Genomic DNA, 17,232 nt, shown 5'->3' on the forward strand with positions numbered 1-17,232 from the left:
AAAGTGTTTGCTGTTGTATGTAAAATGGTTCTGGGTGAGGATGCAATGGATGAGTTTAGTGACATTTGGAGTGCATATCTGAGTGTTTTCCATTGTTTTGTAGATATTTGAGGCAGGCAGCAAAGCCCATCGTGACATCGATGTTGGTGTATAGGGAGGTGACGTCCATGGTGGCAAGGATGATGTTCTGAGGGAGGTTGTTAATGTTGCAGAGTTTCTGGAGGAAGTTGGTTATGTCCTGGAGGAAGCTGGTCCTTTGTGTGGTGAGTGGTTTGAGGATGGTTTCTATAAGTCTTAATATTCCTTCAGTAACAGTACCACAGCTAGATATAATGGGTCTGGCTGGATTCCCTTCTTTGTGTGTCTTAGGAAGCATGTAGAAGATCCCTGGGGTGGGGGTTGTGGGAGATGAAGTTGTAGAGTTTCTCTTGGAGTTGTTTGGGGAAAGATTTGATGATATCCTTAAATTCCTGGGTGAATTGTGGTGGGTGGGGGTCTTTGAGTTCTTTATAGTAGGTGGAGTCAGAGAGAAACTTAAAGTCAGGGGAGAAGTTTGGGCTAGAAGGAAGGGATTACAGGGCAGTATTGCAAAGACCTGACTTCATTCAGTATAATATACGTCAGTGATCTGAGAGTAGCAACATGCTTTGAAATGATTACATTCTTGGTTAAAGAAAATGGAGTGAGGGAGAAATACAAAAGACAGAATGATTTAGAGAGGTTAGGCAAGCAGAGACATGGCTTGCACAATTCACTGTGTAGATAATTGTTAGGTTCTAGAGCTAAAATCAAAGATGTGAAAAGGAGATCAGTATCTTCAAATGCTAAGGTATCTAGACGTTATGAATGTTCATTGTCTGCTACTGTTTCAAATAACACACTTTCATATTGTACAGAAGTTCATATTTACCTCCGAAACTCAGAGGCACAGAAGAAATACTTCTAGTGATCAAGATGTCCCTGTTAACGAGATCTGTTGCTATTTACTGTGTCAAATGGGCAAGGAACATCTTGGGATTCTATAAGTTTGTGCAGGATGATTGTGAAGGTTATCAGCCCCCGACTTCTGCACGTAGTGCTGTGCATTTCCCTTGCTATTACTCCAAAGCGTGTTCTCTAATCTCTCTCGAAATTATTGTTGATGTCTCCATATCCTCTTGGTGACTGTTTTATTGTCTAGTTGCTCTTCTTGTTAGGAAAGATTTCCCCATATCAAGCCGTTCTTCAGCTTGAAGCTGCTCCTTTTTGTAGTACATCCAAACTAAGCCTCAACTGAGAATTCCCCCCCCGCCCCTTTTTTTTTTTTTTTTAATGTTACGTATTCTCCATGATTTTACTTCAGGGCAATTCCCCCATGTAACCGGGGAATTATTACCAGAGTCCTTGATAAAAACAGGTTCGGTGGTAGTTGTTTTTTCCAAAGTAAAATGTAGTTCTTGGTAGGAACGATGGATTTAGCGTACCATCTTCCATTATCATCTTTCTCGAAAAGCTTCTTTGCCATGTTTATTCACTGTACTCCTTATTCCTAAACGTGAGTGGGTTTATGTTTTGGGTGCTATGGCCACCCATAGCTGCGATAAAAATATTTCCAGAATGTGGCTATTGCAGCCAGCTGTGGTTGGTCTAGCCCTGCCTTCTGAAGAGGGACAGTTTTGTTAACACAGTGGCTCTCCTGCAGTTCCATATACATTTCTTGATGCTTCGTCCACTGAAATAAATTTCCCTTTTACTCAAAGACCACTGTTCTAGTTTCTTTCTCAAAGAACCAGAAACCCTTAACAGTGTTGATCCTATAATCCCATTTTTGTTTCCCGGTGTAGGATATTTGTTATAGATAAAAAAGGCCTGACCCTTTGTTCCTGAGATCTAGGCTATATATGAAGGCAGCAGCTTAGACAGTGGTTGGAGCAAGGACCTAGGACACCAGTGTGTTATTCCCAGCTGTGCCACCAATTTGTTTTGTAAACTTGGGCAAGTCCCTTAATCTCTCTTTTTCATTTTACTCCTCTTGTAAAATGGTGATCACTTAGGCAGCTCACAGGGGTGCAGAATAAATAGCTTGTGGGGCATTTTAGGTCCTCAGCAGACTGGCATTGTGTCAGTGTAAACACAGCAGATGGTAGTTAAGAGGCCTTCTAACCCACCACTCCTAAATTGTACCACCAGGTTTGAGTTCTGGGAGGATTTTGAAGATGATCATGGGAAAGGGAGAGAGAATGGCTACCAGAGCCTTCACAAAGTCCTGGAGCCTTTCCTTCTGCGCAGGGTGAAGAAGGATGTGGAGAAATCCCTGCCGGCCAAAGTGGAGCAGATTCTCCGGGTGGAAATGTCTGCCCTGCAGAAGCAGTATTATAAGTAAGGCATTTACTGAGTTACTGAAGGTGCCCAGTGGAAACGGGTTTGATGGGTTACTTCATTGGTGTGTCTGGTGGCCATAGTTCTTCATCCCCAAACCATTGTGGGATGCACTATAAGTGGCAGTCTCCTTCGGGGGGTGAGGGGGTGTTCTGGTGAGAAGCGAAGTAAGATGGTACAGCATCTTGCCTGTGTGTTGCCTGTCCCTAGGCCAGTGGTTCTCAACTTATTTATCATTGTTGGCCGCATATGCGATCCACAGTGTTACTTGGATCGCAGGGGCTGGGTGGCAGGGCAGCGGCAGCCAGGACCCTGACCCCCCGCGCTGGCTGGGAGCCCCTGACCCCTGCCATGTGGGGCAGGCCGGCAGCCCCAACCGGACCAAGCCAGGACTTGGCCGCGCGGGCCTGCCTTTAGCACACAGGTGAGCTGGGCCGCAACTGTGCTAATTGGGCCGCATGGGGCCAGTGGGCCACGGGTTGAGAACCACTGGCCGAAGGAGATGGTACAATTCACCCCACTGGGTGGTTTGTTTTTAAAGTGGAGTGATGATGTAATTTATCTTGTCAGCATCCAGAGTGGGGACCATGCCTGTCTTATTTCTGTAAAGGTCTGTGCACAACCATGGTGCCTTGTAATATTAAATAATAATGTCCCAGAAGGAGGAGGGTTGGGATTTCAAGTAAGGAATAAGCAGAGTTTCATGTGATGGAAAAGGAGATGGGGAGAGAGAGAGAGGGGAACTGCCGCCCAGGCACAATTGTTTCTAACAGTTTCTCTGGAGAGTCGAGTCTGCACTGTCCCCCAGTGAAATGACAGGGCCTGACCTGAGGATTTGGTTTTGCCTACTGCTGCCTACAGGTGGATTTTGACAAGAAATTACAAGGCTCTCTCGAAGGGGACAAGAGGAAGTACATCTGGCTTCCTTAACATCGTGATGGAGCTGAAAAAGTGCTGCAACCACTGCTATCTCATTAAACCTCCGGAAGAAAACGAAAGGGAGACTGGCATGGAGATGCTGATGGTGGGTAGTTGTTTGGCGGGTAATTGCTTTCCCCTTTATTTCCCCCATTCCTGCCTCCATGCCAAAACAATATCTTGCAAGCCGAGTTCCTGTTGCCTCTGTCCCCTGGACATGTTCCCTAACTCCTCCCCACAGCCAAGCCATTGCTTCTCCAGCCTTCCTCCCCGGTTAGGGGTTGCCTCATGTCTGGTTAGATTGGATGTCTAGAATAGGATGAACATACAGCGTAAGATCACGCTTTGATGGTTTAGTCTCCATCAAGCGGCTTCCGCTCTGTAAAGCTCTGTGATAGGGCTGGATTAATGCTGGGACAAACCGGACTTGAAGAACAAGGGCAGTCTGCTGTGCTGCATGTCGGTCTGTACAGAGCATACAGGGCATGGCTGGAAGCATCTGTTGGAATGACTGTTACTTCTTCAGTCTCTAATCAGGAGCAGTGGAAAGCTAATTCTCTTGGACAAACTGCTGACCAGGCTGCGTGAGAGGGGTAACAGAGTCCTGATCTTCTCCCAGATGGTGAGAATGCTGGACATCTTGGCAGAGTACTTGGCTATCAAGCACTACCCTTTCCAGGTGAGGAGGGTTAGTGGTAAGCACACACTCAGGGTTAACGCGAAAGTTCAAATCGGGGAGCACTGAGGGGACGTAAGCGATTTAAGTGCTCAGCCTCCCTGAGGCTGGTAGCTCCAACTACATAAGGCTCTAAAGCAAAGTGCACTGATGATAACTGGGAAGCTTCCCTGTATTCCTGCTTCTCTAAGTGCTGATCAAGCCAAGAGGATGAGAGAGAGGTGCATTTGTGAGGTGAACCTCTATGGAAGGGGAGAATTTGGTATGTGGGTATTGATCCTTAAAGTGTTGTGTGGTTTGGGTTCTGGCTATCAGAGAGATGGCTCTTGCTCCAGGCACTGTCTTCTGAGCAGAGGCACTTTTGCTAAAAGTCTCGAGGTGTGAACATCTCTGAGTCTGATAGTAGAGAGCTCTTGGCTTTGGAGCTGGCTTCCCTTGTTGGTGTGACAAAGCCCTTCAGGCTAGGCCGTAAAGCCTGTGTGTTCTGACTGAGGTGGGCTGTGAACGCCCTATCAGCGTAGCTTTGATATCAGCTCCGTTTCTTTCTGGCTGAGGCTGGCTCGCCAGCCCACCCACGCCTTGTTTTTATAGAATTGTACGTGCGCCTGGCGGTTGCTACAAGGGGCACGCTTTAAACACGCGAAAGCACAATAAATAAAGCCCTGTCTTTTGCAAAACATCCTTTCCTCCTCTAGGCATCTGCATCAGCCTTGATCCTTTGATAAGCTCCAGAGAGGACTGTAAATGCAGAGATCCTGGCTGGGAGCCTGTAATGAGAGCTGAAGTGTCACCCACCGTGTGACTGCTGCCTAAGCATACTCCCCGCCTCCCTCCCCCTCGGCGCAGCAGGTTAAAGCAGTGCAGTTATTTTTAATCAGCAGTTATTTTTAATGATTAAATGCTCCAAGCTGAAGGGTATGTAGGACAGGAGACTGGAGCTCCCAGAGTTTTGGGGCAGCAATTCCTCAGGGTTCCTTTACTTTCTTTCTTTCTATCATTATTGTTGATCTTTCCAGCGCTTGGACGGCTCGATCAAAGGGGAGATCCGAAAGCAAGCACTGGATCACTTCAACGCGGAAGGCTCTGAGGTACGACAGCTGTGGGGGCATGGAGGTTCCTGCTGGAGGGAAAATAGCTTCAGAAGGGAATGGGATGGGACGCTCGAGCTTGTGCGAGTTTGCAGCGCGGCCACAGCTGCCATTCGTCCCCACGGAGCTCTGGCTGTGTCTAGAGACATGGCAGTGGCATGTTTTGTATCCTGTGGCCATCTGTGTCGCGTGTGAAATGCCCCAGTGCTTTACAAAGGGTGGGGCCTGAAAATCAGACCCAGAAAGAATCTGCCAAGAATTGAATCCCCTTAGACGTTCCCCTCCTTGGATCTGGGAGTGAAGCGGTCACGCGATGACTTGCACAGGCTGGAGCGTGAGGTTGTCTCTGCACTTGAAGTGTCAGAGGAAAGGGCTGCTGGAAGTGGAGGCAGGCAGTGGTGTCTGGTGGCTTCAGTGGAGGCTTAGGGACCAAAGGGCTTACAGCCTTGTAATCCCTCCCATCTGGGTCTACTCACTGGCTCACTCTTACCAGGCGTGAGCCACTTGATTGCTTTGTGCTTCAGGCAATCCAGCCATCTGAAAAAACGTGACTTTGCTTGGAATACCAGAGCTGACTGAGCAGATAGTAAAGAACAAAAGGAGACAAGGCCAGGTGCCTGGTGTTAGCAGGAAGCTTAGGGAAAAATAGGACTGAAAAAAAGAGACTGCAATGCAGACAGGCGAGCAAGGGAGCTGGCACTGTGGGGGAGGAAAGGGATTCTCAGGGAGATGGACTCTAGAGAGGACTGCCTGAGCAAGGAGGGCCTGGCCCTGTCATTTCAGCAGCCTGGCCTTGTTCTGCCGCCCAGGCAGTGAGTCGCAGAGTCCATGGCAGGCTTCGGTTTGTGTGGGGCCGATCACCCCGTAGAAGTGCCAGTGACATGCACACGTGTTTGCCTGCTGCTGTCGTGAGGGTCCAGTACACACCATAGTTTGACCTACAGAAGCTACAAGCCCAAGGTGCCCTTTCTTCCAAAGCCATTTCTGCGTTCTGCTGCCCAGAGCGGCACCTGCTGGGCTGATCTTGGAGCAGCGCCTGCCCCTTCAGTGTCCTAACGTCTCCGTCACTAGCTGCAACTCACATTACATGTGCTGTCTGCCAGCTACGCCTTCCTCTGCCTGGGAGATGCTGATAGCTGCCACGTGCCCCCGCCCATCGCACTCTGATACCCATCAGTATCCCCCAAGATTACTAATACGAGGACTGCTTAAATGGATGGAGTGGGGATTTCTTCTTTCTGTTGCATCTCTTTCCACTTCTCTCGCTATGCCGCTCAAATACCAGAGTTCTCTGTCTTCTGCTTTTCTTTTCCATCTCTCTACAAAAGAGGAAAATCCTTCTCATGCTACCCTTGCTCTGAGCACCTCATTATCCCAAACTGTCTTCAAACTCTCTCTTTGCTCTGTCCTGTGACGACTCCGAACTTCCTCTATCTCTAATAAACCCCCACTCCCAGACCCTCTCCATTCTCCCTAAACTGTGCATTCAGTTGCACCTTCCTCTCCCTTGACCTGGCCACACATACAGATGGGCCCTGTAGGATATATTGTAACCTGCATTAGTTCACTGGCTTTTGCACGTGTTTGTTTTTAAGCAGCTGAGATCATTTTGTGTGAGCAATGCTGTACACAGGTATCTTGTCACTGTATGCAGGACTTCTGTTTCCTGCTGTCAACACGAGCTGGCGGACTGGGGATTAACCTGGCTTCTGCAGACACTGTGGTGATCTTTGACTCGGACTGGAACCCCCAGAATGACTTGCAGGCTCAGGCTCGGGCTCACAGAATTGGACAGAAGAAACAGGTCAGGAGAGCAGCCTTGGATCCATTTTTCTGTGATTCAGTCCAGTCATATGCTGTAGCATTAGCATCTGTGTCAGGACTCTGCAGAGCTGGGCATGTCCGGCTTATGTGGGCTCTGCAAATGTATTCCTTCTGCTTGAACTATATGATCCTTCAGGTTCCCCAGAAACTCAGGGTAAGCTGGAAAACTGCAATGCAAAACCAGATCAGCCCAAGTTTGCTGGAAACAGGGCCTGGATTCTCTAAGTAGGCTCATGAATCTGGGTTGGGTATTGCGTTAATCACAAAACAAAGCAAATTTCACATGGGTCTTAGTTTCATAACTAAAATTGCACACAACTCTGGCATCAGGCATTGGCGTCAAGCAGGGGACATCGTCAAGGTTCGGAGGCCTAAAAGCTTATCGATAGAGCCAGTATGAGGCTTAGAGAGAGCAGGCATGTGTTCCATCTGTAGTTTTATTGTGAGTCTGTTGTGTTTCTTTATATGTATATACACACACAAACATACACACACACACTGCTCTATCTCAAACTCTGGTTATGGTCTTGATGCAGGAATCACTGGCTGAGGTTTTCTGGCTTGTGTTATGTAGGTGATGAGACTTAGATGATCATAAAGGGCATTTCTGGCCTTAAAATCTACGAACAATATTTTTCTGAGGTGTCACTGAACCTCTGATCTAGAAAGCAGGCTGGAGATCTGGCAAGAGCAGCCTTTCTTGTGAGTTTGGTGGGGCTGGAAGTCTCTTGAGAATAGCTATTCCCACGGGGTAGTGTGTTGGATTAGGGGTTCAAGTATACCATTCAGAATATATGTTTGTAAGAAGGGGCCATGCAGACAGGTTATTGCTACCTTCTGTTAACTAGCACAGGGTGCATTGTAATTTAGGCAGGACTATATGTTGCAGATCCACAAAATAGCTCTGCTTTTTCTTTGCCCTGCAGGTGAACATTTACCGCTTAGTCACAAAGGGGACAGTGGAAGAGGAGATCATCGAAAGGGCCAAGAAAAAGATGGTGTTGGATCATCTGGTGATCCAGCGTATGGACACCACAGGCCGTACTGTACTGGATAACAACTCTGGGAGATCCAAGTAAGTGCCTAAGTGGGGAGGAGAGCATCAGATGGAGTATGTACAGTAATCAGTATCACTCTCATGGTGACTTGGGTAATTAGTAGATAGTGTAGTTGGCCAGCAAAAAAAAAAAACAACTAATGGTAGCTCACCACTAACTTTGGCTCATGCAGTCATTGGTATGGAAACTATATGGGATGCCAAAATTAGCAAGAAAATAAAAAGAACTGATATTGAAGTCTCCTCTGGTTTTTCATTCCATCTTTCTCTCTTTTTTTCTTTTCTTTCCCTCTCTATTTGTTTTTGTGCTTCTATTTATTACCCCTCTTGCCTACCGTGGTCTTTGGCCTGTTTTTCCTCCTTTTAGAGGCTGTCACTTTTTTCTTACAAGGCCCCCAAGGTCACTGATATCTGAAGAAGTTGACAGTAGGTTATAAGTGTCCCACACAATTGGTCTCTTTTTCATGCTGGCTCTACAGCTGTAACCAATTAGGATCAGTTGGAGTCTTTTCCTGGCTCATCTAAACATCTGTTTAATATTGTGCTCTGCGGTCTCTTCCGCTCTGCAGCTGGTGCTGTAGGGAGAAAATGGCCATGGGGACCATTTGGTTCTAGTCAACTTCTGCAGTTCCTGGTGCCTCAGGCGAAAGACCATATAGCTGGAAGCATGTAAAAGGAAGGGTCATTTCACGTGGAGGTTTCAGGAAGAATAGAGGGAGTCTGCTGGGTTTTGCAGACTGGTGGGTCTCCCCACTTTACTCCTGCAGTGCAGTAGTAAGTGCTTTGTGATACCAGTGCAATAAAGGTATGGGAACCCAGAACTGACTCAGATGCATATGCAAGGTTGGAAAGCTTCTGGGTTTTGTGTGTTAGTATTAAAACTTTGTAATGAATTTTACTCGGCAAGTGTATCTTTCCGTGTCACTTCCTCCCCCCAACCCCCGCCTTTCCAGAGGCTTCCCTTGTGGTGTGATTAAAGCTCTCAAGAGTTCCTCCATTCTTCCCCACTTCATCCCCCTTGATATACTCCTGAGGCCACACATCAAGCTAGCCATCCTTCTAGGACATGGGAATCCCTTCCTTGGAGCCCATCAACTCTGCTGCTTAATTGGCCACGTGGCTCGGTATTGAGTTACTTGGTGTGCTGCCCTCCTTTCCCTAGGAATGGAGCACGCTGCCTTGACAGCGCTCCTAACCCCTGACAGAACAGGGGGGAGGTCAGGAACAGAGCGCAAGGCGTTTCTTAGTGCGGGGTTGAGCACTTACATCACAATGTTGGCCTAATGAGGGAGGCTTAGGTGTGTCTTTATACCGTAACAAAGCAGCTGTGAAACAGGAGGGCTGGCTTGGTGGCTCCTGAAAGTCAACTGTGTCTTCGTTACTTTTTTGCAGCTCAAATCCTTTCAACAAAGAGGAGCTGACAGCTATTCTGAAGTTTGGAGCTGAGGATCTCTTCAAGGAGATTGAAGGGGAAGAATCGGAGCCGCAGGTAGTTAAAATTAAAATAACCTAGCTGTGCTCTGATGGTCTTCGTGAACTTCACTTCATTGGCAGTACTGCATGGGGAAACTGGCATTTGTCCTGACTCTGTTGTACTTGCTCTGTGGATCAGAGAGAGCAGTTCAGTTAATAGTGTTTGTCAAACTGACCCTTGCCATGGGACACCAAGTTCAAGTTTCCAGAAAAGCTGAAGGGAGAGAACAATGGACTTGGGAGGCAGGGATGGGACAGACTGACTGTGGAGATTCTGATCAGGTTCCTGAAAGAAATGGTTGGGGTTTCAGTGGTAGAACCTTGTCCCCCGTCTGCCCTCTGCACATACATCTGTAGCTCTGTGAGTAATGAGTTAGTGTATTGTAACAGAGCCTAGCAAGTCCTCTTCATCCCAGCGCCTCTTAGCCCCTTTCCTTTCCTTTGTAGTTTCCACAGGAGTCAGTGTGTGTCACCTCTTACCCATCCAGTGCAGGATTGTTTCTGATATTGTTACCGAATGCTTTGAACAGCCCTGTTAATGGGGCCATGCAGTGGCCCACAGCCATGTCCCTGCAGGGAATGATTCTACAAATGAAAAGATAGCAGTTGGGAGTTTTTTCCTGATGTTCAGGCTGTTGTTTTTTCAGCCTCACCCATCATTCCTCGTCATACCCTCTTGTACCAGCTAAATAGTCTGTCGTCCTCCTCAGTGATGACACTTCATCAGTATATGCAGCCCGTCAATTTGTCTCCCCCACCTCCCCTTATTCACTTATCCAAGCGATGTGTGTTTAGCAGTCACACCTCACAAGTCAATCCTTGAAGCTCCCCCTTCCTTTCTGTTGTTGTGCGTCCTCTGATTGTATCATAATTTCTTTCTGACTGGCAGGAAATGGATATTGATGAGATTTTACGCTTGGCTGAAACACGAGAGAACGAAGTGTCCTCGAGCGCCACGGATGAGCTGCTGTCTCAATTCAAGGTACAAAGCAGATAGATTTCCTAGGAACCAGTGAGTAAGAGGGACTGAATCCCAGCAGAGTAGGGTCGTGAGTGGCTATGAACGGTCTTTGCCGAGGTCAACCTTGTTTGTAAAGTCGGTGACAGGAGAAGGGACAGAACCGGCCAACAGTGCCCCTGCATGCTGTCTTCATGGGGTCAGGCTTTAGCCAAACAATCCAAACCCTTTGCAAGGTGCATGGAAGCAGGTGGTCCTCAACCAGCAGGAGAGGGGTTGTTAGGTTTGGTGGGTGGGTAGCACTAAATGTGTGTGTATAGGTTTTTAAATGATCTTGGTGGTGGGGAAGAAAATCTTAAACTTCCTAACTTTGGGAACTGAAATGCTAATCTAGCAAAGGCTCCAGCCAAAGTTTATAAATTGCATGCACTACTCAATGGCTGATAGCTGGAAGAGATGACAGACAACAGGAACAGAATGACTAACGGACAGATTTCTTGGGGAAATGCCTCAAGAGAAAGAAGTTGAGACTGGACCCCAACGTATCTCTGGTGACGTTATCACGGGGAGCTTCTAATCCCATGGGTGTGCTTTTGCTTCTAAGGTAGCCAATTTTGCAACCATGGAGGAGGAAGAGACTGAGCTGGATGAGAGGTCCCAGAGGGACTGGGATGATATTATTCCTGAAGAGCAAAGGAAGAAAGTGGAGGAGGAGGAACGGCAGAAGGAATTGGAAGAAATCTATATGCTGCCCAGAATTCGCAGCTCCACTAAAAAGGTACAGCACTGCCTCGGGAAGCTGGGAAGCAACAGGCCACAGGAGGCTAGTGGTGGGAAAGAGGGTCTTTGCCTAATAACAATTTTGTCGGATTTTGATTTTTTCCCCCCATTGCTAGTTTGGAACAAAGTACAGAATAGGCCATAAGTCTGCCATGCAGAGTACGAATTAGGCCCCGAGTCTATAGTGCAGGATATGTGTCCAGGATGAATTTGGTAGTGGTGTTTCTAATTCTACTTGTGCTTTATTTAAAAACAATAAATGCTGAAACCCGGTGGCAGGAACAGATTGAAGCACAGGGGGAAATAGCCAACTTAGTGGTGGGGACTAGACTGGAGTTCATTTTTGATTGCCTCGTAGGTCATTTCCTGGATTTTTTTTTTCCTATCTCCTCACTAAGCTTCACACTTCACCATGCTGTTAATGCTTAAACCTAACCTGTCCCTTCACAACCAGAAGAGACAGTACCCTTTCCAGCTTTACTATCCAGGTCGGGGTGGCCAAACAGTGGCTCGTGAGCCACATGTGGCTCTTTTACAGTTAGTGTGGCTTGCGGAGCCCCCATGCTCCCCCTTCTCTACCTACCAGACTGGGGGAAGGAGAGAACTCAGGACCTCTGCCTTGCAGCAGGGTGGTGGGATAGGGGCTTCTGACCAGTGAAGAAGGGGGTCTCGGGACTTCAGCCCCGTGGGGCAGAAGTCTCGAACTCTAGCAGTCGAACTTCTGAAGATTGTGGTATGCGGCTCGAAGGGTCAGTAAGCTTGGCCACCCTGGTCTAGGTGCTATGATGCATTCAAATCCTCTAGCAATAGGGCTGTGCAAGAAAACTCCACTAGCACATGGAACCCATGCTTCATTCGCATGCTCCTGTCTGGAAATCTGTCAAAAGGGGATGAGCAAATACATTGGGGCCTTGGACATCCAGGCACTTCAAGGGGGGGGGGGGGGGGGGGGGGGGGGGGGGAAGGGGGGTTCCTCTAAGAGGGGATGACGCCGATGTTGATCTGATTGGCCTTACTTCAGAATAAGCACCGAGAGGTTCTGCATTTGCATTGCCAGCCCACGCCACTAGGGAGGAGTTGAAGGAGGTTGCAAATTAGCCCTTGTTACCCTAGTGCTGTCCTTCTGGCTCGTTCAGGCTCAGGCAAATGACAGTGATTCTGATGCTGAATCCAAGAGAAGGATACACAGGTCATCTGGATCAGAGAGTGAGACGGACGATACTGACGACGATAAAAGGCCGAAGCGCCGGGGGCGCCCACGGAGTGTTAGGAAAGACACGGTGGAAGGATTTACTGATGCTGAAATCAGGAGGTCAGTGCTGAGCCCAGGAGACTGTTAGAGGAGCACGTTCGGAAATTCTGCGCAGACACCAACACAGCTAGGGTAGGGCCCTGCTCCAGCAAAGCATGTCAGCACCTGCATAACTGTGAGCCCGTGGCTGGTCCCAGTGAGGTCAGGTCAGATAGAATGTTTACATCAGAGGTGGGCAAACTATGGCCTGCGGGCCCGTCCTGCCCGGCCCTTGAGCTCCTGGTCAGGAAGGCTAACCCCGGCCCCTCCCCCACTATCCCCCTCCCCTGCAGCTACGCTGCCGCATGGGCAGCACTCTGGGTGGCGGGGCTACGCACTCCTGCAGGGCAGTGCAGCGGCATGTCTGGCTCCGGCCAGGCGGCGCGGCTGCCAGACTTGCTGCATTGAGCAGCAAGGTAAGGGAGCGGCGGGTTGGATTAAGGGGCAGGAGGGCAGTCAGGGGATGGAGCAGGAGGCGGTTGGATGGGGCGGAGGTTCTTGGGGAGGGGAACGGAGCGTTGGATAAGTGTGGGAGTCCGGGGGGGGGGGGGGGGGTAGGGGGCGGGGCAGTCAGGGGGCGGGGGGGGGGGGGGGGTGGTTAGAGGCGGGGACCAGGCTGTTGGGGGAGGCACAGCCTTCCCTACCTGGTCCTCCATACAGTTTTGCAACCCCAATGTGGCCCTCGGGCCACAAAGTTTGTCCACCCCTGGTTTACATGATTAAAGTTAAGCAAGTGAAGAAGTGCTCTGCTGGACTGGGGCTATTGGCTCCCCAAAACCTCCATTTTTGGGGATCTTCCATGCTCATGTTGTTGTGCCCTGGACATTTAATCAGTTCTAAATGACAATGGCAGGACTCCTGGTGCTTTATTAACTTAGTGTTGTAACAGAAGAATTAGGGGCGAAATCAGGTTTTACTGGCTCCAGCCATTCTCTGAACTTGTATATTATCAGCGCTGCCACCTTCCAATGGCCTTCTAGGCCTGTGTGAAACCAGCTGACGATCTTTAGTCTGGTTCTAGTGAGACAAGTGCCTGTGTTTCACAAAAATTGCTCCTGAAATCGTCGGCCTCCATCAGTAATCTCAGGTGGACTGAGTGGGTCCATTGAATTCAGCATTAAGGTACATTGCTAAGGGGTGTGCTGGAGGCCGGAACGGCTGGTAGTCATTCCATGGAGAAACCAAGGACTCCTGTCTTTGTGCTGTCCTACTGGCTTTGTTCAGGAGCAGCAAATTCACCTGAAAGAAGAAAAGGTTCCTGGCCGTTTAAATTTAAACAAAAAGCAAATGTTGATATATTTGGGCAAAAATAGTAGCCCTAAAAGAGTTGGTGCCATAAGTCAGGGTAGTGAAGTTTCCCCTTCCGCCAGCATTACGTTTCTCAGCTCAGCTGATGCGTGCAATTCCAAGCCAGTTTTTGTCCTTGCCTTCTCCAAGATAGAATTTCCCCTAATCTCTTCAGTCTTCGCAAAGCGCCTGTATCCTAAGGCTGTGTCCAGAGGTTAGGCCAGAGATGGTAAAGGGGATTTCTTGAGCTTTAACCAACTTCCCTTCATCTTTGAGTTGCTGGTTTTTAAACTGAACCTCCATCAGTAATTTACTAAAATTATGACTCCCCCTCGTTCCCCCCCACCACTTTTTTTTTGCAATGACAGGCGCCCAGGGTTAAGAGTCATCCTCTGTCCTTCTCCAGTTCCTTCTAGCCAAGGAGCTCAAAGCTCTTTGCAAACACTAATGAATTAAAACTCACAACAGCCCTGGGAGCGACTTAGACCTTGGACATGAAATACTGGATTGACAAAGGGGACGAGCCAATTAAATGTATCACCATGTATTTAAATACAGCTGTAATTTAGGACCTTTTTTACTGAGATTGTTTTGCTTTTCTTTTTTGTGTAGGTTTATCAAGGCTTATAAGAAGTTTGGGCTTCCACTCGAACGGTATGTGCAAACTGGCTCTGATCCTGAAAACAATCGCATATAGGCTTGTTGCTGCACTAGTAAACAGGAGAGACAAATAGCCACATGAAGATCTCTGTGCATTGCTCTACCCCTAGGCACAATTAACTGATAGGCATCAAGTATGGCATAGGCTTCTTCGATGGGCAAAGCCTGACTGGTCTGTCATATTCAGGGTGAACGGTGTGCAAGTGCTGTCATTGGAGACGCAGGAATTGCCAGGTGGTCCATCTTGTCTCAGATGATTGCCACTGGTGGATGTTTCAGATGAAGGCCCCCTCTTCCCCTCCTCCCCCGCGCATGCCTAGTGCATTACGCAACACTTCAGGAGCAGGATACGCATGGTGTCATCTTCTGCAAAGCAGCCCTGTCCCAGACTAGTCCCCTGTTATGTGATCACCTGCTTCTTGCGGTATCCTGCAACTCTCAGGTACCAAAGCTTAATATGGGTCTTGCTCCAAGTGGTCTTAAAACCATTATTTACCTGGCAAGAAAAGGATCAGCAGCCTGAGGCGTCCCAATAAAAGAGATCAGCTCAGAGGCGTAGATGTGTTGGTTCTCCTAGGTAGCGGGGAGCTGAAGTTAACACACACACACAAATCCCAGTTCCTTAAAAAAAGTATTTCCATGCCCAGCAGTGCAAATGCTATTGAAAGTGATATGCTTGATCTAGGAAGCGTCAGACACCTGAAAGAAGCAGACCGGCTAGGCCCTGTGTCTCTGAGCCACGCTATCAGCCAAGTGTTGAGTCTGATTCTTTCCCGATTCTTTTCTTCCCTCTCAGGCTGGAGTGCATTGCTCGCGATGCTGAGCTGGTGGACAAGTCCATAGCTGATCTGAAACGTCTAGGGGAACTTATTCACAACAGCTGTGTGTCGGCAATGCAGGAATATGAGGAGCAGCTGAAAGAAAACCCCGGTGAGGGTAAGTGAAAGGGACGGGCGCAGATTTCATTAACCTCTTGGTGTTGATGGGCCAAAGTGCTGATGGGAACCATCCCCATTCTGGGTGAGATGGGACACCAGATTGGCAGCACTGGAGGCTGTAGTCTGTTAGCTAAAGAACAGTACAAACTTCACCCATGCTGCCTCTGCTAGTGACCTGGAGGGAGCTACTTCTAAGGTCTGGTCTATACTACCCGCCTGAATCGGCGGGTAGAAATCGACCTCTCGGGGATCGATTTATCGCGTCCCGTCGGGACGCGACAATCGATCCCCGAATCGGCACTCTAACTCCACCAGCGGAGGTGGTAGTAAGCGCCGCCGACAAAAAGTGGCAGAAGTCGATTTTGCCGCCGTCCTCACAACGGGGTAAGTCGGCTGCAATACGTCGAATTCAGCTACGCTATTCACGTAGCTGAATTTGCGTATCTTAAATCGACTCCCCGCTGTAGTGTAGATGTACCCTAAGAGTGAGAAAGCTATTCCAGCCTCCAAGCCGTGAGTCTTCTGCTCTGACTGAAAGGTGTCAGTTGGAACTGTTAGCGTCTGGGTGGACACAGGATTTCTAAGGCATGGGCTACGACCACCAACTCGTTTCATGTTAGGTTGTGGAGCAGCCAGCAGACTGGATTGCTTCCTGGGTTGGAATCAAACCAATAACATGTACCCTGCACTATTCCTGTACCTGCAGTTATCGGTCCTCTGAGCCAGCCAGTGCCCCCATAGCACTGGGTAAATACCCTGCACGTACTTCCAAGACTTGAGGAACATCGAGCCCTGTGTGTTGCCTCTGCATCTCTGGCTTTCTAGGAAGCAGGGTGATTTGGTGGCTGGCACAGGAGACAGGGAATCTGGAGACGTGGGTGTTATTGCCAACTCTGCCATTAAGTCTCTGCGTGACCTGGGCTGAACTGAGCTGCTAAAGTGGCTGAACTCCAATGTTGTTTATTTATTTGTAATTAAGAAAATGGAGTGTAACGAATCGCTCACTACCGCTCTTTGAAAGCAGAGCCTGCTTTTCAGGGTCTACCTGAGCATTAGCAGCCAGCCCTAGATGTAAACAGAGGATGGTGGGAGGAATATAAAGCTTTTGAATGTATCTGAGCCTTTTCCAGCGTCTCTTTCATTCTGTCAAAGTGCTTGCAGCTGAAATGTTTGTTGCTGTTGAACAGGGAAAGGGCCTGGGAAAAGGAGGGGTCCTACCCTCAAGATCTCTGGTGTCCAAGTCAACGTGAAATCCATCATCCAGCATGAAGAAGAGTTTGAAATGCTGCACAAATCCATTCCCACGGACCCGGAGGAGAAGAGGAAGTGAGTTGGCATGACTAGGAGGAAAGTGCAAGGCGCTTGGGGTTTTGGGCTGGCAAAAGGAAAGCCTGGGTTTGCAGATTTGCTTTGACACCACAGTGTTGGAAAGAAGCCCCTCACCACCTCTCTTGTGTTTGAAATGCCTTCAGATACTGCCTGACCTGCCGCGCCAAAGCTGCTCATTTTGATGTAGACTGGGGAGTGGAGGATGATTCTCGTTTATTGCTGGGAATTTATGAACATGGCTATGGAAACTGGGAGCTAATTAAAACGGACCCAGAACTGAAGTTAACTGATAAGGTAGGTCGTCATGTGTTGCTCGCTTTAGTTTCGGGGCTCAGGGAGAACATTTGCTTCCTCAAAAACGGATGTTTATATTGGTACACACTTAAAACAATAATAACAGCCAGGAAAACAATGACCATGACCTCTCTGGAATGCTGCATTCCCAATGTATTGAGGCTGGTTGTGTTGGGTTTCCCCCATGGTTAATGCTGAGCTCAGACAATGTCACTGCTGACAGACCCAGATGTTGTTAGCAAAAATCAGGTCGTGTCCTGGTATGAATGAGCGCCCTCAGGTGTGATGCTCAGAATAGCAT

The 17,232-nt window shown here is 48.5% G+C and overlaps 1 protein-coding gene across 9 annotated transcripts in view; it reads left to right on the plus strand.

Annotated features, from left to right (window-relative positions):
- Positions 1-17,232, plus strand: part of CHD2 (chromodomain helicase DNA binding protein 2) — an 87,055-nt gene that overhangs the window by 52,057 nt on the left and 17,766 nt on the right. For 7 of the 9 annotated variants that reach the window (XM_034784267.1, XM_034784268.1, XM_034784265.1 and 4 more), the window contains 14 exons: positions 2,170-2,358; positions 3,220-3,382; positions 3,803-3,955; positions 4,969-5,040; positions 6,695-6,844; positions 7,791-7,939; positions 9,314-9,410; positions 10,284-10,376; positions 10,957-11,130; positions 12,269-12,444; positions 14,323-14,364; positions 15,167-15,306; positions 16,496-16,634; positions 16,781-16,931. In XM_034784267.1, the coding sequence (XP_034640158.1) occupies positions 2,170-2,358; positions 3,220-3,382; positions 3,803-3,955; positions 4,969-5,040; positions 6,695-6,844; positions 7,791-7,939; positions 9,314-9,410; positions 10,284-10,376; positions 10,957-11,130; positions 12,269-12,444; positions 14,323-14,364; positions 15,167-15,306; positions 16,496-16,634; positions 16,781-16,931 (1,888 nt within the window). Of the gene's footprint in view, positions 1-2,169; positions 2,359-3,219; positions 3,383-3,802; positions 3,956-4,955; positions 5,041-6,694; positions 6,845-7,790; positions 7,940-9,313; positions 9,411-10,283; positions 10,377-10,956; positions 11,131-12,268; positions 12,445-14,322; positions 14,365-15,166; positions 15,307-16,495; positions 16,635-16,780; positions 16,932-17,232 lie in introns of those variants that run through there. The other 2 variants (XM_034784269.1, XM_034784272.1) reach the window with 2 other exon arrangements.

Source organism: Trachemys scripta, chromosome 10 (genome assembly GCF_013100865.1).
Source record: "Trachemys scripta elegans isolate TJP31775 chromosome 10, CAS_Tse_1.0, whole genome shotgun sequence".
NCBI lineage: Eukaryota > Metazoa > Chordata > Testudines > Emydidae > Trachemys > Trachemys scripta.